The sequence below is a fragment of the Pygocentrus nattereri genome, chromosome 29 (genome assembly GCF_015220715.1).
Source record: "Pygocentrus nattereri isolate fPygNat1 chromosome 29, fPygNat1.pri, whole genome shotgun sequence".
Lineage (NCBI taxonomy): Eukaryota > Metazoa > Chordata > Actinopteri > Characiformes > Serrasalmidae > Pygocentrus > Pygocentrus nattereri.
In genome coordinates this window covers 14323144-14344972 of record NC_051239.1, presented here as the reverse complement: position 1 = coordinate 14344972, position 21829 = coordinate 14323144, and the positions used below count along the sequence as shown (strand labels likewise).

At 39.6% G+C, this 21829-nt stretch overlaps 1 protein-coding gene across 4 annotated transcripts in view; it reads right to left on the bottom strand.

The window, feature by feature from the left end:
• Positions 1-21829, bottom strand: part of plch2a (phospholipase C, eta 2a) — a 212657-nt gene that overhangs the window by 12664 nt on the left and 178164 nt on the right. For all 4 annotated transcript variants that reach the window (XM_037536165.1, XM_037536166.1, XM_037536167.1 and 1 more), the window contains 11 exons: positions 18708-18815; positions 13568-13723; positions 7763-7861; positions 7561-7661; positions 7381-7469; positions 4931-5113; positions 4022-4129; positions 1939-2063; positions 1731-1815; positions 646-792; positions 457-536 (listed from right to left, as the gene is read on the bottom strand). In XM_037536165.1, the coding sequence (XP_037392062.1) occupies positions 457-536; positions 646-792; positions 1731-1815; positions 1939-2063; positions 4022-4129; positions 4931-5113; positions 7381-7469; positions 7561-7661; positions 7763-7861; positions 13568-13723; positions 18708-18815 (1281 nt within the window). The remainder of the gene's footprint in view (positions 1-456; positions 537-645; positions 793-1730; positions 1816-1938; positions 2064-4021; positions 4130-4930; positions 5114-7380; positions 7470-7560; positions 7662-7762; positions 7862-13567; positions 13724-18707; positions 18816-21829) is intronic.

Sequence of the window (21829 nt, the reverse complement as noted above, 5' to 3'; positions counted from 1 at the left end):
CCGAATGTATATTTAATTGCACATATTAATAATTCATAGGTTTGATAGAAATGTAGGAATACAACTGCAACATTTCAACTGCATTTGCTTGAATTTCTTCATGAAAATCCAGGATGAGACTGGTCAGGCCCTAGGTGAGGTGCCAGGGAACACCCCTTTCCTCTTTTATAGCAACATGAAAAGACAGGAGGTATGGAATTGAAAAGGTAATTTCTTATCTCTATTTCCGGCCACTTATGTAACAGATCATATTATGTAAAGTACATGTCCCCGAGAATAAAAAAGAAAAGGGCAAAGTACTCATGTGTTATTGTATTAAAATATAAACTGAGTACAAGGGGTAAAGAAACAGTCAGGACAAAGAGAAGTAAATAAATAAAGAAACATTAAGCTGCATGACAAGGAGAACTGTGATGAAATGTTCTTGTACCTCCCTATAAATCCTGGAGTACCTACCTTACCAGTGATGTCATTTACAGCCACATGAACAAAGATTGACGCCTCCTCCATCCCTTCTAAATACACATGGCGGTAACCTGCAGTACAAAAATCAGCCACTGAACCCACAGCCACTGGCTGACATACAAGAAGAAGGAATTTGATTCAAACACAGGGAAACTGAACGAGCAGTGAAGTAATAGATACCTGGGATCATGCTGTTGAATGCGAGAGTCCTCTGGCCAATGAAATCTTGGCCAATGGGGTCATGATCCCAAACCAGAAAACGCACAAGTGCAATCTCCGGCATGTGTACAGTGAAGACCAGGGTTTCCTCCCACATTGGGTTGAACCCTGAGAGAGAGAGAGAGAGTGAGAGAGAGTGAGAGAGAGAGAGAGAGAGAGAGAGAGAGAGAGAGAGAGAGTCAGATCGAAAGAGACAGAGAGGGCGCAACAGAAAAGGGAGAGACAGATAGAAAGAGAGAGAGATAGGGAGAGACAAAGAGAGAGACATAGAGAGTGTGAGAGAAAGAGAGAGAGAGAGAGAGAGAGAGAGAGAGAGAGAGAAACAGTGAGAGCAAAAGAGAAATAGAGACAGAAATAGAGAGAAACAGTGAGAGCACAAGAGAAAGACAGAAAGAGAGAGAGATAGAGATACAGATAGAAAGAGACAGATACAAAGAAAGAGACATACACGCAGAAAGAGAGACAGAGAATGTACACGCGAGAAACAGAAGGAAAGAGACACAGATGGAAAGAGAGAGACAGACAGAGAGAATGAAAGAGAAAGAGGGAGAGATGGGTAAGACAGAAGGCAAAGTGGAAAAGGCAGATGCGAAGTGAAACATGAGACAAAGAGAAATAGAAAGAAAAGAGAGATAAAGAAATAAGGTGGATAGAAACAAGAAATAAGGTAGAGGAAGAGAAAGCAAGAGAGAACATGAGACACAAGGCAGTGTGAAAAGGTAGAGAGTGAAAGAAGGCAGTGAGATAAGGCAGAACGAGGGAGAGAAAGAAGAGAGAGACCAAGAGGGACCCATAAGGCAGAGAGAGAAAGGAGAGAGAGAGAGAAGTGGAAAACAAGTCAAAACTGATTTTTCAGCATTCATGAATAATTCAGTCGGTTAGTGTCTGAGTGATACAGTTCAGTAGTGCCAGCGTCATGCATAATACACCCTCCACACGTACACAGCTACAAAACACTGCTCCCTTAAGACCCCACAGTAATAACTGAGCATAAACAATGCTGCACTGCAGAGTTTAAGCTTTCATCTCTGTGCTGTGTGACTCACCGTTGTCATCCACGACCCTGGTCTGCTCCTTACAGCAGTCTATCGGCAGGCCGATTATTTCAACTTCCACAAATGGATCAATGATCTGCAGAATACAAAACAAAAGATCTTTCACAACTTTAGCTCTTTAACCTTCACAGCATCAACTGCACATTTGGTTCAGGAAGACTGAGAAATATATAATTATTTTCCAAATTGCAGCCTTCACCTCTCCTCGGTCTCCCAGCATGGAATCTTTGGGTTTGGGCAACTGCTGGCCACTGATAATCTTGAGTACCAGCTGTTTCCTGATCTGGCCAGGCATGGGGTCCTCCAGCATCGGGTTGAAGGGGCCTACCAGGAGGAGAATATTATGAAAGTAATTTTCCCCATTAGGTCATATTTTCATTTAGCATTACTGCCATTGTCTAATATTTATTATTATTCTTCATAATATATATCACTGTTATAAATTGGACCAAACCGCATGTCTATTCAGCACTATCACTGAACATTTTGCAAGGCCATCTACCCCCTCTTTGGTTTAATCCAGCTAACTAATAAAATAAGTCACATCAAATGTCACTTTTTAATAAACTTTTTCAATTTTGAACATATGTTTAACTGTATGGCCATTGGCTATTGCTTGCAAAATAAATGAATAAATAAAACAAACAAATAAATAAAAGCAAATAAGCAGAATTTCTTTTTAGAAAGGAAAAAAACAACAATCCTGCATTTTCATAAGGTAAAATATAATACATACATTAAAAATACAATAAAAAATTAAAGCAATCACTTCAATTTGTCAGTTCCCCGACAAGAACATGAAGTGCTCATTAAAAAAAAACTTTTATTTCATTAAATTATAATTTAATAAAATAAAATAAAATTAATAAAATAAAATAAAAATAATAAATGATTTAATGAACACTTCATGCTCTTGCACTGGATAATTTGAAGTGACTTTTTTCACAGTAAATTTTCCCACTGATTCATTTTCGACTATTAAATGCTTTTTAAAAATGGTTATAATTTTGTCTTTTTAAAACATCATGTTGTTGCTTCCTTTTTCAGTCCATTAATAGTAGTTAACAATTAAACGTGAAATTGCTAGCTTACTGGCCTGATCTCTAGGCCTCTTGTCTCTGGGTCTACATCCAGACCGCAGTTCATCAGTTGCTGACCTCTGGTTTAGAGTATTCCAAAATCAACATCTCTGTACATTCCTTATCTGTTCTCAACAGAGTGACTTTTGCCAAGCTCAGCTAGGGATCGGACTAGCAGCAGCCCCCTGATAATTTAAGGAGTAAATACTTGACGGAAGTAAAAGTTTCCTCCAATGAGCGAAGATCAATTTCATTCTATAAGGTTATTGCCTAGAAATATGCTGCGCAATGCAATCTGAAAAGCACTAGGTAGGAAAAATGACCTTGAGAAAAATATTACATTTATTGTCCACATTCAAGATTGACTTGCTGTCATTTTTTGCAGTGCAGTGCACCTCTGCAAAAGTACATGATCACAGAAAATTTCACTTCAGTGGCCTCGTGGCCTGCTAGACTGCTTTATGCTGAGATTTACCCATTCATTCGTGCAGTACTGATAAAATTCAATACTGCAGCGATTTCCAAATATCCAAATATTACAATAACATGGTGTTTGAGTCAGCTTGTATTAATAGAGTTAATAGCTCTGTGCTTCCTGAGTACTGCTACTTGATGCTCAAAATGTCTTGCAAACCTGACACAACTTAATTTGATTGGACTGTTTTGCTCCAGTCTGCTTCTTTAAAAAAAAACAAAAAAAAAAACAATAATTCTGTAATAATAAACACTGTAATCCTCCTGCTGGTGTGGGTTCATGGCTGTTTTTTCTGTTTAAATGCTACAGTTTAAAAAAAAAAAAAAAAAAAAGTGTTGTGTCACTATAGTGGAGATGTTCTGGACTTCAGCAGTAGATTATCTGTGAGAAACCATGAAGTATTATTTTTTCATGATTTTACAAATCATCTGATCCACTAAGACAAACTGAAAAAGAAAATATGGAGTATTTCTCAGATGGCATGTCACATAAAGGAAACTCTGGCAGAGACGTGGTTCATAAATGTGCCACATTACCCTAATTCCCCGGCCTAGTGCAAAACATAGAATTAAAAAAAGGAGATATTCTGTGTGGCAAAAGAACACTGCAGTTTTACAGAATATATGATATTTCCTAACAATACTAGTACAGTCCGTATATTACACAGGAGCCAGTAATGCTCAACAAATAAATAAATAAATACATAAATAAATAACCAACTTACTCACCTTCACACATGCACTTGGGTTTCAGGACATAACCGCAGTTGCCATTTGTGTAGAACTTGGCTCTGTTCAGCTGAAGGACTCGGCCCTCGGACTGGTAGTTTAAAGCCACTGCATGCATCATAAAGAAAAATAAAGACCATTATCAGTACAGTGCAGTCACTGAGAGCATCTCTTCACAATCTGGTGAATGCCATATATACAGTACTATGCGAAAGTTTTAGGCATCTAAGCAAATTTTTAAACAATTGACCTCAGCGGTGAGTTTATCACAATATACATTAGAATAGAGTCATATTCATAATTTAAATAAACATAAAAACAATAAAAAGTTACAAGAAATTCTTGGGTCCATATTGTCCCTTGACACCTTCACAGCCACCACAGAGACTTCTTAATATAATTAGTTATAATAATTATTATATTTAGCTTTTTAACTACATATAATACTGGGGTTTCCTCGAGGAGAGGTTTGAAGATGGTTAAACAAACACATTAACATCCAGAAAATCACTATTTTATATATATATATATATATTAATATTCTATAAATTTTATTTACTCAAAAAACACTTTTCTCAGCAAATAAACACATACTACACAAATAAATAGATTTTGAAAATGTGTCTTGGGTCTCTAAGACTTTCACACAGTACTGTATGGAAACATTGTAATTAGCCATCCCTTTTGTTTTAGTAAACTTACTGCAGCATGCATGGCAACTACGCTAAGGAATGTAAATTCCTGTCAAATACACAATACAGCAACCCAGTCAGTGCAAAATCAGTTCTAATAATCTCATAACACTATTCTTACTTATTTTCTTCATTAAATACTCATTATTTTGCTGTACTCTTTTCCCAAAAATGAGTCTCAGCGTCTGTGCGGTTTTGGTAGGGGGCCACGGCTTACCCAGATGGCAGCCAGCATTCCAAAAGGGCTGTGGGTTGAAGTTGCTGGAGTCCACACGGTAGGACGAGGGATAGACGCGAGACAGCTGCCGCTGGTTAAAGCGCACAAACTGTCCCGGCTTCTGCTGCATCAACTGGTGTGCCTTGGTCTCACTCAGTGATGAAACCTGACAGCTGCTGCCACCTGCCAACACATTACAACAACATTTTACATACAGACATCGATTAGAATGCATTTTCAGTTGGCACATTTATTGGTATCTTTAAAAAGTTGAGGTAAGCAGCCAGTTCACAGGAAAGGTGACAAACTAAATGTAATACATAATGAACTGCTTGTTATTTATTATTTTCATAGCAGAGTGAAAGAAAATACACTTAATGCTAAAAACTTCAGTAAATGCTGCGTTACTGGCGTACTGACTCTGAAATGGGGCTCATTATTAGGGAATTGATAGCAGGAGCTTGTCTAGTATTTCAGTAGGAGCACTAATTAAATTGATATCTGCATTTAGATTTATGGGAAAGACATCAGTAAACAGGGTTGGAAATTATGACTGAAAGTGCTCCATGATTCAGTATGATATGTGAGGGACATGGAAGTGACTTCAACACAGGATGTGATTAGACTGTATCAATAAAAGCAGTGCATCCACAACTACATAGTGAGGGTTATTATATTATGGATTCAGGGCATAAACCCTTAATTACAAAAATGAATGCACATTTGAGAGTTTAGTGGTGTACAAGCCACAGGCACTGGTCTACAGGGATGAAAGTAATCAGATGGCCAGAAAAACCGTCCTTCACCATGGGGGCATGTGGGCATGCATATCAAGGAGAGGTGGTTTTGTGGCTCTGTTATGCTGTGGGGGCTGTTTTGTTGGGGTAGTTTGGTTCCACTACAAAGCAGGATCGTTTCAATAAATACAAACTTAAACCTCCTTCTCCTATGTGGAAAAATTCTATCCTGACGGCAGTAGCCTCTTCCAGAATGACACTGCCCTATCACCAGGCCAGGAGGTTTCACTGAATGGTTTTATGAGTATGAAAATGAAGCCATTCAAATGCTATGACCTTTGGAGATGCTAGATCTCAACCCAGCCGAACGCCTATGGGATATTCTGAACAGACGTGTGAGACAATGTACTCTACCACCACCATTACCAAATCAACAAGTGAGGGAATATGTTTTGAAAGAATAGCGTTCTGTCCCTCTAGTACAGTTCCAGAAACTCATAGAATCTGTGCAAAGACATATGACGACTCACGGCTTGTACTGGCCAACAGCTTGCTAAAAGGTTTTCCTCTTTATATATCTTGATAAATCGTGTCACAATATAAGCTCCCTGGACTAAAAATTAGTCATCTTGAATGTTTAGGGTGGTAGTAACTTTAGGCTTCTGCAAATGGCATTGCAAGAGGATGAATGGGCTACAAATACCTGAAGTGTGTGTAATTCATAGATTGAGAAAAGGTGGTACAGTGTAGTGAATGTCTCATTTGATGTGTGGAAAATGGGTTGCAAAATAGATGTTAACGATTGGCAAAAAGGAATGATGGCATTTGGGTATGCCAAAGGCCACAGTGTGAGGGATGTATGTGAAGTTGCAGGTGTATCGACGCACATGGTCATACAGGTCTATCGACAGTGGCAAAAATCATAGTCTACGGGAAATATTTGTCAGAATTGTAGGCAAAAAATGAAGCTTATCAACAAGGGCTGCCGCTGGGTTTTCACAGATTGTGAATAAAAAACTGCCTCCCTTCCAGGCAAGAACTGCTTCTAGAAGTCAATGCAGGCCCTTCCCTACTAATTCTGAAAGAACTCTCCACAAGAAACTGCATACCATGAACATAAAGGAGCCTTTGCTCACTTCTGAGGAATCTGCTCACTTCTGCTCACAAAGTTGCCTGGTTACAGTGGGCGAGGAGACATAAAAATTTGACTGTTTATGACGGGAAATGTGTTATCTGGTCATATGAATCTCGTTTCTGCTTGTATGTGAATAATGCTGGCTTTTGTGTTCATCATAGACCTCAGGAAGCCTTTAATGAGGATTGCATGCAAAGTGTGGTTCAAGCTGATTGAAGCTCTGTGATGTTCTGGGGGAAATCTGTCCTTTAAACTACAGTGCCTATATGGACAACATTCCTATTCCTCGAATCCTCTTGAATGAGAAAGATGCCAGGGAAGGCTTTCATGAAATCTGGCTGAACTGCGCATTCCTTGATGCAAGAGTGGCTGAACATCCAGAGTCACCTACATCCAGAAGCTTGTCTAGTTCATGCCAAACCGAATCACAGCTGTCATTCGTGCTTGTTGAAGTATTACACGTTGTTAGGTTTGTTTCAGTCCCAGGTGACTACATTTTTGTCCGGTGAAAAATTATATGGAAAGCTATTAAGCTGTCTGTGTTGTGTAGCTTGTCATAACAGCATTTCTTTCCTCACCTTGTGTCTCCAGGTCCTGCATGGCCACAGATTTTGTATATTTCACCAGGTCAGACAGAGCCCTGGACAATTTCATGGTTTTCTTCCTTCTGTGGAAACAGTCACAGCAGGTAAATATCACACACACACAGACACACACATACACAGGTGTGTATACTCAATGATTAATTATAATCCTACCTGCTATGGTGTAAGGGGGCTTTGGAGGCGCTGCTGGAGCTTTCCTGATCCGTGTCTGTGTCCTCAAAACTGGACGCCTTCTTCAGCTTACTTGTCTTTTTCTGTAATGCAAAGCACAGCAGTGGATCAACAGCTCGGTGCTCTTCAAAACAACCCCAAAGATGAAATGAAAGCATGTGCATGTGGTTGTGTTTAAATGTACCTTGCGTTTAGAGAAGCTGCCCATGAATGACCTGGCCAGACGTTTGTTGGTGCTGGGGTTGGCCTCGTCGCCAGTGTCCATCGCATCATCTCCTTTACCCTGAAAGCACACACAAACTGTATCCAGTCTCGCTCTTACAAGAATAGAGAACAGTGCTTTACAATATACATAAAATCTATGTACTACTAAATCCCACAAATGATGGATAAAAGATTCTGAAATAAACACTGAAATATCATTGAACTTGTGGCACAACACAACATAAAGTGAGGAAAAACAGGTCATGTAATGACTCAACAAAAAACAGGTGCCACAAAACTTTCTTTGAGTGTAAAGATCCTGTCTACATTAAGTAAACATGGTATACCACTTTGAGGATTCCTCCTAAACCTTAACAAAATTTAGGTTTAGGAACCATCCACTGAGAGGTTCTTTAGTGAGTCCAAAGTGGTTCTTCTAAGGCACTGTGCAAAGAGTCCTATTTGGCACCATTTGCTTTGAGTGTGCAATAGCTACAGGTCTCAAAGCCCAGATAACCAATCTGAAGCTACCATATTTTGGACAAATTGTCAGAAGAACCAAATGCCACCACTTATTTTAACTTCTCCCCTCAGACAGGCGCTTCATTTTTACAGGGGGTTAAACAGCCAGGCTCTGCAAAATTTTGCTTTCTTGCACCATTTCATTCAAGAAGAGTTAATGCTCACAAATCTGCTAAACAGTTTAGTTTATGGCAAACACATTGCGCAGTCTTTTTATGAATACCACACTATTCCAATGGGACTAGTTTTACACTGAGTGTGTTTACATACATTTAATAATCTGATAACTGCAGAAAATCTGATTTTTTTAATCAATGTCCAACGGGTCTGCATGAGTCAGGCAGTAATCGGATTTCTGTAAAACTCAAACTTCATGCCGTGTTTTTTTTTTAAACATTGTGTCACTTCACCTGAAACGATAAGCATGCATCATCTAGAAGATGAAGAATATTTATTTCCTTTATTTTGTTGAGAATGTAGTTGGTTTCAGCGTAACTCCAAAAGTGTTCTGCTGCCATCTCGTGGCAACGCTGCTCGCTTATTTCTGGTACTGATCTGTTTTCACACATGTGCAACTGAGAGATCCGAAAGAAATCAGAGTAAGAGTTTACATGCACTGAGAAATTTGAATACTGAGCTTAAATCCAGCTCTCTTTATTGGATTTCTTAATTGGATTTCTAGAGAGAGTATGGTACTTACATGAGCATTTGAATAACCACATAACTGCAGAATTATTGCCTGTAAAAACTGCATGTAATTACTGCTAATGTTTCTCAGTGATTTCTCAATATCGCCATGCTAGTAACTTTAATGCAATGCACACTCCTGCATGAGTAAAGATGTTGGCATCTTTTACCTACTTTAAATAGTCTCAATAACCCCAAGTTATGTTCATCCAGCATGAATGAAAGTATCAGTAAATATTATAAAAATAAATGTATCCTGTTAAAAAAGAAAAAAAAAGAAGTTAAAAGAAGAAAAACAGGAGTTATGTTGGTATTTCTTAACTATAGGGGCACTCAAAAAGGCATTTATTGTATTCCCTCAGGCCCAAATCAAGCTAATGTACTGTTCTTCCTCAAGTATACTGGTGCAAACTTTAATACATGTAAAAATAACAGAAAAAGGTGATATTCAGTGATGCTGTCTGTTGGCTGTGAATTTCAGGGGTCAGGGGTGCTTAATCTTGGTCCTGGAGTTGCACCATACTGAACAATTCAGATCCAACACACACGCTTCTACTTATTCAGATGCTCTCGAATGCCTTCATTACCAGAATCAGGTGCGTTAAACTAGGGTTGGAGCAAAATTCTGCAGGGTGATAGATCTTTAGGACCAACACTGGGCACCCCTGCCTGAGGTGGTTAAGGTTAATTAAATTACAATTAAATTAAACATATGGAAATGTTTCTACTCGTCAGCAGCTGAATGGATGCAATTGCACAAAATGTGTACTTGTAAAAAAAAAAAAAACTATCCAAGACCCTCGAGAGCAAGCCAAAGGTGACTATGGCAAGGAAGACTCATTTAGAGTGAGAAAAAGAAACCTTGAGAAGAAAAAAGGCTCAAAAGGGATGCTATTCAGCTGTGGTAGACACCAAACAGCAAAACAGTAACACTATAATATCAATATAAGTTATCAGAATTTTGAATATAGAAACAAAGTGAGTCTAATCATTAGACAGATGCATATCAGATGAGCCAAGGACACTGGAAGCATATCAAAGGCCATTTAAAAAGAATGAGATTTTAATCCAGATGGGGGTCCAGAACAGGGAAGTAACAAGCAGATATACAATTTCTAGGCCAGAATAGAGCAATCAATCAAATGGAAATCTTGTTCCAATTTTACAATTGTGACAAGCATCAAGTCCTGCATTTACAAAGCTCTGACTCATTAGCCAATAGGTGGCAGCAGCAGTCTGCAAACTCCTCACATCTGATTCAACAAATAGTGCTGGCATCATCAGCTAAGCAGAGGTCAGACACGATACCTCTTGAAGCGCTTGTTGCAATTTTGGGTAGCAATCCAAATAAGTCATTAACCTGAAGGGTAGGAAGTCTCAAATCATTCTGCCAAACACATTATACCACAAAACATCACTTACAATTAGCGAAGGATCACGACCGGCCTGATTAGAGGAGTCATTAGACATCTGATTACTGAGGCACACCAACAGTAAGTGGAGAGGTAGAGGAGGAGGGAGAAGAAAAAGGGATAGAATCAGGAGCTAAAAATGTATGTAATAACTGCATGAAGAAGATTCTGGGATTTTAAATACTGCTTACTGGTAACTATTGGACAGATATTAATGTCTAAATAAACACTATCCTGCAAGACAAAAACTGTTCAACTCACTGAAAACAGGTGCAATCCAATGTACACCCTCACCATTACATTCTAGAAAGCTGACACATCAGTTAAACTAATTTAACTTCAACATGTACTTCTGCAACAAAGCTAATCCAAGGGGTTCTGAACTCAAGTGCAGCACAGTTTGGTGTTTTCCTACTCAAACACACCTGATTCATCCCAGCAGCTGATTGCCAGGTTTAGTGAGTGGGTTAAGAGCAGGAAAAACACTAAACTGTGCCAGATACCAGCCCCCTAGGACTCCAGTTCACCACCTCTGACTTATGCAGTACTGTGCAAATGTCCGAGACCACCCTTCAGTTTCAATCAAAAAGGCCATTAAGTACAAGTTATTCCACAGTTTATATTTATTACAGCTTCTATGCTTTTCTGGAGATTTGTTTTCAGTTTTTCAAAGAAATTCAGAGGTATTTTCTATACCCTCAAAGCTTAGTCCCAAATCTAATCATTTTCCTACTGACAATTGTCGTACTTTTGGTGAAGGTGAAACGGAAAGCTCTGATATTTTGATTATTCACCTTTGAATGAGCATGCCAGATTTGGGGCATTTTTACCTGCTGTGTGAATGTAGCCTCAGAAGTTGGTTGCATTTTCTGCTGCTCACGATCCAAGTAATCTTAAACACATTTAATGATGTTGAGGTTTAGACTCTGGCATGGACAGTCCATTGTTCTGAGAACACCAGCAGCTTCTTTATTTGATTGCGTTGTTCTTGTTTGATCCTTTAACACTCATAGTGTTGAGTTGTTTTCTCAAAGTTGAACGATGGACAGAAACATCTGTGGATTGTGAGAATGGAGCTTGATACTCTCTAAAAGATGAAATCTGCAAGTACTTTTTATCTGATGGTGATAGTTTGGTGATCTACCAGGTCTGGCATGGTTGTTAGGATTGTTAGAAGAGCCATTCCTTTGACTTTCCCCTTTATTAGCTCCTGATTAATAAGTAACTTGCACTTAATGATAGATTTTAAATAAATAAAGGGGGATTGACTTTTGCACCATTCCTTTATAAGCAACGTATATCTGTACATGAATTCTGCAGATGTGGTTACAAACGCTATGGTTGGATTCGTTGAAATTTCTCAATATCCTTCAGGGCCAGATGCCTATGTAAAGGATTCTGGACAACAGAAGACCGGGAAGCATACTCTGATAGCAACCTTGAAAACTGTCAGATTGAAGGCTGCATTCAAAAGGTCCTTATTGGAACAGTCTTCAATGATGTCGCAGTCTAGAAATGCAGCCCACCTTGACAGCCTGGCTTTTGGAAAGCTTAGCTTTTGAAAATCAGCAATCAGCATAACTGTCTCTGGTAAGTAACCATACGATACAGATGTATCACATAGAGATTAAGGTAAAAAGCACCGGATGTATTACTTTAATTGCTGCATTGGTGTCAGAAGTCAACGTAGTCCATTTTGAAAAGCAATCTGAACAGCCGCTTTGCATTTCACTTGTGCTTTCAGCATGGCAAAACTAAAAGCCAAGTACTGAAGACAACATAACACCAACTCGATCTGCGTGTGTGTTGACAGGACTGAAAAACACACTCCTGAGCTGAGAACCTCAAGCATGTGGAGCTGCAGGTGTGTGAAGGTATTTACACAGCATCTCTACACTTTCCAAACCGGAGGACCTAAAATAGCTACAAGCACTCTTCTGGAGGAGGAAAAAAAACATAGTCGCTCTTCATTACTATGAACAAGCCTGCGATGTCACACACTTTTATCTTAAGGACACACCGTGTTTTCCAAATACATTTTCTCAACATGATGCCGATGCATCTTTGTAACACTGAGACCGAATGCTGAATGTTAATGACCCCTGAGGAAATCGGGAGCCACCAGTGTTTCTGGATCATTAATCACACTACAACATGCTCAGGCTACAACAGCAATTATTTCCTCTCGCTGCCCAAGGTGGCTACTGATACGCCAGAAAGGGAACCGACTCATTTCTGCTGTGAGTCTGTAAACTCCAGGGGAGAAAACAATTTCTCATCCCTTGTTCTGTGATGATCGTAGTTTTATCTAACGGTCCTCTAGGGGTCTTTGGCAAAGACGTGGTTTTTGCTCGCAAAGCACAATGAAATCTACACATAGCGATTTGGAAACTGCACACTTCTGATTTTGCATTGCAGTCTATAGGCACCAGCATCGTTTACAGGGCTCCTCCACTGTTTCAGCTTTAAATACAAGTAGGCTACACATATTTACAACATCCAGGGACTAGAAATGCCAGAGAGACTGATGTGTGATACTGAGAGAAAGAAGAGAGGGAGAGAGAGAGAGAGAGAGAGAGAGAGAGAGAGAGAGAGAGAGAGAGAGAGAGAGAGAGAGAGAGAGAGAGAGAGAGAGAGAGAGAGAACAAGGAAGAGTTGATAAAAATAAAAAAAATAGATAAAAGGAGAGAGGAACAAAAAAGAGAAAGTGAAAGAGAGAGGGAAGAGAGAAAAGCCAAAAAGAGAAGGGAAGAGAAAAGAAGAGAGACGGAAAGACGGACAGACAGAGAGAAAGGCAGATAGATAGACAGGAGACAGACAGAGAGAGACAGACAAAGAAAGAGACAGACAGACAGACAGAGCGAGAGACAAATAGACAGACAGAAAAAGACAGACAGAAAGAAATACAGACAGAAAGTAAGAGAGACAGCAAGAGACAGACAGACAGACAGACACAGAGAGAGGGACAGAGAGAAAGACATAGAGAGAGAGATAGATAGGCAGGTAAAGAGAGGCAGAGAGAAACACAGAGCGAGAGAAACAGGGAGAGACAAAAAGAAAAACACAAACAGAAGAGTGAGAGAGAGTGAGAGAGAGGGAGAGAGAGGGTGGGGCAAAGGAACTCTCTGGTAGCTGGAGTACAAATGATGTAACCACTGCCTCACCTTCATGTCCATCTTCTCATCGTGTTTGCCTGACGGAGGCAGGGCGGCGATGGTGAAGCTGTCCGGGTCCTCGCGGTCTCTGATCTTTGACTCCTTCATTAGACTGTCCAACTTCTTCTTCGCTACATTCTCCACCTGCTTTCTATTCATAGAAGTCTGGAGAGAGAGAGAGAGAGAGAGAGAGAGAGAGAGAGAGAGAAAAGAGGGATAGAGTGGGTGGGTAGAAGGCAGAGAGAGAGGGAGAGATAGAGAGCGAGACGTTACAAAAGAAGAAGGATCTGGAGGGAAGAATGTACACTATAATTGAAATCACAGCGTTGAGCTGCCATGTTCACTCTGTGTTTGCTGACTGGGCTGAAAAACATCTCTAAGCTAACTACACACTTCTGAACACACAGGTGCATTAGATCAGTGTTATTTTAAATTGATAGTTCAATTAAAACTTTAATTTTAAGTCCTGTCAAAAAGACTAGCTTATGCAGTTTCTGTATTAGATGCCTGCACTGCCAGTAATTATGCCACCATAATTAATACACAAACCACATACGTTAAACAGCCTAATAACATACTTCAAACATAAGCTTACATTAGAACATCAGCTTGGTTAAAATAAAGCACCAACAAGCAACAAGCAACCTACAGCTACATTGCTTTTATTAATTGTGGGTAATTGTCATAACTGGAAAGCTCATAAGAACCTAGTTGCACCACTGGGTGTAAAGAATGAGTCATGGGTTTCTACCACTTGTTAGCTACATTAACCTCATAAATCTACCATATAATGACAAACAAATGTGTTAGCTTTTCATTACATTTGCGAAGATAAAAGGTGGTAATATGATTTTACACCAAACTATATTAATATTCAATCCCAACAGTTCTTTGACAACCACGGCTCTCCAAAGCTGGCAGAAGGGCCTCTGAATTGGCCTTGATGCTACAACTGACAAGTACCTATGTCTGTGTGCTGGGTTGTTGAGTCAGGCCAGAAAATATTGTCTCAGAACAAGGTTCTGCAGCGTTTTCACAGCCTCAAGCGTATAACCACAGGCAGCCAAGCCACTCAATTCTTTGTGGACTTGCCAAGAAATCTATCTGTTCTGCTCCACTGCACTTTTCTACAATAAAGCACCAAGCTGAGCCCCACGTCCAGCTCCACAGAGGCCTGCAGTTTGTGTACTTTTGACAACATGAGCAAATCTCGCTAACACACAGAAGATCTACTTGATGAGTACAGGTCACAATTATAGCCAATGACAGCAGCATGTTGTAACACGAAATTGACGTTCCTCACTCGTATCTCACTGAAAGAAGCAGAAAGGTTCAGTGTCTCAATTGACAGTGCATGTTTGTTAGTGAGTAGAAGAGGAGATACTATTATTAATTAGAATTTGATAAAGAAAAAAAAAACCTTATATTTCTGTGTTCTTGTCATTTCTTGATATTGAACCAAACAGGAAAAAGTCAGAAGTGCAGACGTTTATGAAGAGGGATTCGTGCTGAACTGAAATGCAATCATTGCAGTGGAAAACCATCAAAAGCAATGCACGTGTCATTGTTCCTGTACTGACAAATGCAAAGCAAAACCCCGTTAACACTGCACCTTGTCGCTTGACCTCTTTACTGAAAACCAATACATGACAATTGGAATTAACTAAACAAAGTGAATACGGTCCACCTTGAAATGTAATCAACATATAGCTATAACGCTTTCTAACATGCAATACTTCTTACAACATTAAACTGATATAATGGATCTTTTCATTTTGGAACTTTGGTACACCTCCTTTCTATCTACACTATCAGCTCCACTCACCATACAGCTGCACTTTGTAGTTCTACAATTACAGACTGTAGTCCATCTGTTTCTCTGCATACTTTGTTAGTCCCCTGTTCAATATTCAGAACCCCCAAAGAGCAGGTATTTGGCTGGTGGTTCATTCTCAGCACGCCAGTGACACTGACAAAGTGGAGGCGCACAATAGTACACAATAGTGAATTCTGTAAATTTTCCACTATTTACTTAAAGGGGAGGTTAGTTTGATTTCTGTTTACGCAGAAGAAAATAGTCTGTACCTGCAGAAGATTTATTCAGATATGCACTATTTTTATATAAATGTATCACTTCTTATATCATTATTAATATTATAGATGCACAGGTACCGCCTTTTGCCTTCTGATGCCGATATTAATACCGATCCCTGATCCTTCAGTATGAGCTGATACCGAGGATCAATACTGTGACTAACTCTATCTAACCTGTCCTGATATTTATATAAAAAGATTTTTAAATATCTTATTTCGGTAAAATCAATGTTTGCGTAACAAACTCAGACTTGGCTGGACAGCATGTACTTGTCCAATAATATTTTTTAGATGCTTAAGAAATCTTATTTTTGTTTATTTACTGCATTTACTATAACATAATTAGTAATAGGAACCATGTTTCACAACTTAAGTGAATGTAAAATTTATTTATTTATTTGCCAGACTCTTAAAATAGTAAACAGATAAACCTGTGGTTTTTACACATCAACACATAGCAGCTTCTCTGGCTCAAAACCGGACATTTCTCAGTTTCATGCAGTTCATTAAATATCACCGTCATTCATTTTGTCAATATCAGTGACTTTTAATGTTTTCTGACTTGGTCCACTGCTGAGTGATGCAGCGGGCTGATGGAGGCGCAATGGAGGCACACCGCAGGCGGGGCTAATGGGTGCACAGTCCCGGCTAGCGGGCTGCTGTGCAAAAGGCTAAATTGAGACTAAAGGCTATCATTGTGCCAAAAGTCTGATGGTTCCTTTGGCTCTCTCAGTAACGTTAACTCAGACTGTAAGTGATCACACAGCGGCAGACGAGCGATTACTGAAAGAAGTGGCTCCATTAGCACGTTCTTAACACTAAAAACTTCCGTTACAGATCCTGCCATGAGGATTTTTACTGCTGATCGTCCCACATCCTGACCTGTTATTAAGTTCTGTCTAGTGGCGCACATACATGTGTCAGAAATTGCTTTGTAAGTATCCCCATCACTGACACCGATACTTTAAGTGCCAGAATTGATGCCAATATCAATTTATCTTTTTGTAATTTAGTTTAATTTGTATTTTAATTTACCTAAAAGTGAACATGCTAACACATCTTACTGAATTTAATTGAATGTATTCCATTCCATAAGAGGTGATTTGTCTCAAATTACTAAGTAATTTGTCTAAATTTAACTGTTTAAAATCAGGCCCCTTCAGTCTCAGCCCAGGAAAAAAGACAACAGGAAACAATGCTGTTGTTGTGTGCTCCTTTTTATCGTGCTTCATTTAAATATCTCAGAGAAGAGTCTCCTGGCCGGCTGTTAATGCGTTCTCTGGCTGGGGAGACTAGTGTTCCCCTCTGAAATATTTATTATATTACACAGTGTCTTCCAGTTCAGAAGAAAGAGACCGAGAGAGCAGGAAGGCAGAGAGGGAAAACAGAGGGAGAGGGATACACGTGAGATGCTTGGCTTTGAGCTGCGCTTTCAAAGAGAATTGAAAATGGAGACAAAAGTGGAAGTGTTTTTAAAAAGCACAGCTCATCTGCATACAGGCGGAAGCTACCATTTCCAGTATGTACTGTAACTAAACCAAGCATTGCCTGCTGATATGAGCAGTGGGGTAGTGTGAAATAAAAACATTCTGACTCTTTCAAAGAGAATGAGCTCTACAAGGCCATCTGTTAAATATGTGTCACTGCAAATATGTAAAGAAATATGAGGTGCATCAAAGAATGTAAAATTGTTCTCCAGCGGACAAAAAAGGCAGCTGGGTCTTCTGGATGTTGGGCACTGGAGACGAGACGGACAGGGCCTCATCAAAAATGAACGACTCTTTTAACATTTCACTTTGCACAAAGAGCCTTCGGCATATAAATATAACAGAGAGACAGGATTGAACTTTACCATTAAATTAACAAGGAATAACGTGTATAGGCACTCAGACCTCACTGCACTGCGCACTGCCACACTGTTTCACTGCTGAGTGACCTTAAATGATCACAGCTCTATTCACGGCTCTTTACAGACAGAGTCAACTGCCCACTCTACATGTTACTGTCATACTGTTAGAGAGGTGAAGAGAAGAACAACAGCAAGGGGAGAGAGAAAGAGTGGTGGAGGAGAGTGTAGGCAGAGAGAATAAAGAGAACACATAGAATAGCAAGCAATCAAGTGAGAAAGAGAGATAGACAGAGATAGAGAGAATGCATAAGAGAAATGGAGATATAGAAAAAGGGAAAGACAGAAAGAGAGAAAGAGAGACATACAGAGAACAGTGTACAAGAATAAAAACAGAAAAAAGAGAGAGAAAACAAACAGGAGAGAATACAGGGAAAGCAAAAAAGAATAAAAAGGAAGCAACAGAGACAGAAAGAGAGAAAGAGAAAGAGAGAAGTGAATAAGTCAAATGAAAAGAGAAAAAGAGAAAGCTGATGGACAAAAAAAACAGAGAACAGAGAGAATGAAAGAGAGAGAGAGAGACAGTGCAAGAAAAAGTTGATGAAAAAGGAGAGGGGAACATAAAAAGTGAGTGAGAAAAAAGAGAAAGTGAATGAGAGAGGGTGGGTGGAAGCCAAAACTGAAAAAGAGAGTGAGGAAAAAGAAAAAGAAAAGGACAGAAACAGAAAGAAAGCAAAAAACGTGAAAGAAAAAAAATGAGAAAGATGGAGAGAGCTGGGGAGACAAAGTGAAAAAGATAAAGAGAGAGAAAGAAAGAGTATGAGAGAGCAAGTGAGAATGAGACCGAAAAAGAGAGGAAAGAGGAAAGAAGAGAAAGGAAAGAAAAGAGAAAGGGAGATAGGAATAAGAGTATGCGTGAGAGGAAAAAGTGAGGGAGAGAAAGAACAACGGTAGCAAGAGAGAGAAGAGAGAGCAGGTCAGGGCAAAAAGTAATGGAAGGGGAGAAACAGAAACAGAGAAAGAAAGATGGAGAAGAGAGAGAGAGAGAGAGAGAGAGAGAGAGAGAGAGAGAGAGAGAGAGAGAGAGAGAGAGAGAGAGAGAGAGAGAGGGGAGGAGAGAGAGAGAGGGCCCTGGAGAGCTGCTGAGCCAGAGGCAGGCCCAGGATCTGCGCTCCAGTCCAGTAAGAGGAAGACCTGCAGAGCACTTACGTCGCCGTTCATCAGCTTACAGTCATCCTCCATCTCATCTGCACTGTCCTCGTCTGACACATCACCCTCCTCCGCGTTCTCATCGATGTTCGGGGGCAACTTCTTACCCTGAACACACCAAACCACACACACTCAGAAAACATCAGAACAATACCTCTGTACTTCCGTAAAAGTACAAATACTCCGTCTGTATTTTTAGAGCACAAAACTACTTTATGAACGTACTTAAGTATAACTCTATAAACGGGTACTTTTTAGCTACATTAGCCTTGTACCTCCAGTACAAAACTAAAGATGCAAACTTCTTCACTTGACCTGACTGGACCTATGACCTGTCCATATGTCACATAACCTAAAAGAAATGGGCTTACAGTTCAGTGTTTAAAAAAAATTCAGTACAAATCTGTCTTTCAAATAGATCTCAAGACACCATGCAGGTCTCAATTAAGGGGCGGATCCCAAATCTAACATTATTATTCATTTTTGGCCCAGCTGAAGTTAAATCATCTTCTTTGTCACATTTCCTCATTAAAAGACATAAACAAAGCATCAGCGACTTTAACACCTGCAGACAGAACTTCATTCAGTTCAAAAACAGAAGTGGGAAGGAAACATGTCTAAGGTCTGGAACACTGGAGAATGAGGCCCGGGGGGCTCATCTGCTCCCCGGCTTACTTATCAGTAATCGTTTGATTGACAGACCCATAATAGCACTCTTACGTGCTGCCTGGTGAGACGGAGCGGTAGTCTGTAGGGACGCTAACAGAAGGACAGGTAGGTGATGGATACCGGTATGAAAAGGCGACAATCAATTCCTGGCGGCGGCGGAGGAGTTCTCGCGCTGGAAGAAATAAATTCTGAACTGTTTAACAAGGCAAGGGCGCACCAGGTTAGAGCGATAACTGTCAGTGATGGGGCGGGACGCTCCACCGTGTTGACACGTCCATCTAGGAAGATAATGAATAGCTTTTATTTGTCTTTTTGCCTGCAGTGGTGCTTTTGTTTCTACTGTGTTATGATTTTAATTCTGCAAGACTGAGTTGAGCTCAATTATTTGACGACTTGTCCATTTCCGCTATATAGAAGCCTACAATGCATAATAGCAGAGATACAGTCTACATCATATGCTGGTATACACACAACACTCACTTAAAAACACTATTGACTGACAATACACAAGAAATTTATTTACACTATACAGTCAAAAGCATATGGGCAATTGAGTCAGTCAACCCCCCCACACCACAGCTTTCTCTCCTCTCAACCCTCTTCCCAACTTCCTCCCCCAACTACATGCTCCCACCCCCTCAGATCTAGCACAGTAGAAATTTTGCACACTGACTTTCGGCAAAGGTAGCATCCTATGGCAGTACCACGTTTCACCACTGAGCTCTTTAGTGTAACTCAATCTATTGCCTTTGTTTGTCTATGGCTGCATGGCTATGTGCTTGATTTTATACACCTGTTTGTAATGAGAGTGGTTGAAACACCTTAACTCAATAATTAGGAGGGGTGTCCGCATACGTTTGGCTATATGGTGTATTTGGCCATTAGAAAAGAAAAGCAACAGAAAGAAAGAAAAGCCTTTTATTCCATTGCTTTTCCACCTTATACAGGCTTTAACATTTGTCTGCAGCTGCTGCCTTGGTAACGCTGAATGATGCTGCATGTGCAGTGGAAAAGGAAGATTAATTCTGATCTGAGCTTGACATTAAGGTCGCATGGCCACCAACTGGCTATGTATCCGATTTAGAACTGCATATGAAAGTGGCTCAGGTCAGATTTGAAAAGATCAGACTTGTGTGTCCACACAGCCCTGAACACATCTGATCTGAGTCGCATTAGGGCAAAAAATCGGATTTGTGCCACTTCAACCCGGTAATGTCAATGCAGCCTAATATCTTTATAATATCAGCCTTTTTCGTGGCCCTGAGTAGGATTTTCTGTAGGCCCCCATATTATTGAAAATAGAGGCCTAATAAAGATACTGAGTACCATAAATTAACCCTGTTGACAGTGGTGACAGCATTGCTTTTTACCATCATTAACGCTCTAATATCTACATATTTAGGTAGCATGATTACTTTCTCTTTCTTTGATAACTCATCCTCATGTTTCACACAATTGGCTCTTCATCATAAACATCATACTTTTATATTCATGTAAGAATTAATCCCAGCCTGAGTATCTAAGCCTGGAGTAACAGAGAAAATGTCATAAAACGAGTTAACCTCATCTTTTCCTTTTATTTGTTGTTTTCTGGCTCCAGATATGTACTTTTTTTTTGAGACATGATAAACCAGTTCCTTTTTTCCCCATCACTCCAGCATCTTAGTCAACATAATGGTACAGCAATAACCCAGAAGTTGTTAGGTGGCTCCAACCAGCTGCTTATGTCACTTACTAGATAGAGCCAGGCATTTACTGGCTCCAAAACAGCTGGAGGAATGGAAACGAAAACCAGCAATGAACAGAAGTTTGTAGGGAACAAAAACACAACTAAGCATGAACTTGGTAATGCTTAATTTGAACCATGCTACACTGACATAACCATGAGACAAACATCACAGCAGGTGTCACAGCTGCCATGATAGATTTTGAACATAACAAACCCTAATAATATATTATAATATAACATATATAATATATATTATAAATAATATAACAGTGTCATGTTACCATAATTAGTAATGGTCATGACATCATGCAAACTTATGCCACATTTAGGTTAATTTTTGCTGAATGCACTGTAGTTAGTCATCATGACATCAAACATTATAACATGTCATGATAACTACTGGTAATGGTAACATGACACTTATTTTACTGTACATAATCAGCCACAATAACCCACAACAGCATGTGACATGCTAAGAGCAGAGATCAAGTAAAGTGTTACAACATAATCATATTTGGGTTTCAAACAATGGAAACAATGGATTCATCTAACATTTTCAGCTTAGATGAAGAGAAATCATCTTCTTTGTCAAATTTAGTCATTAAAGTACACATACTGTGTCCAGTAATAAGATTTCTATGGCATATACAGTCATATGCAAAAGATATGCAAATGTTTGGGCGTCCCTGGTGAAATGTGAAACGTGTTTTGTTGATTTTCAAAG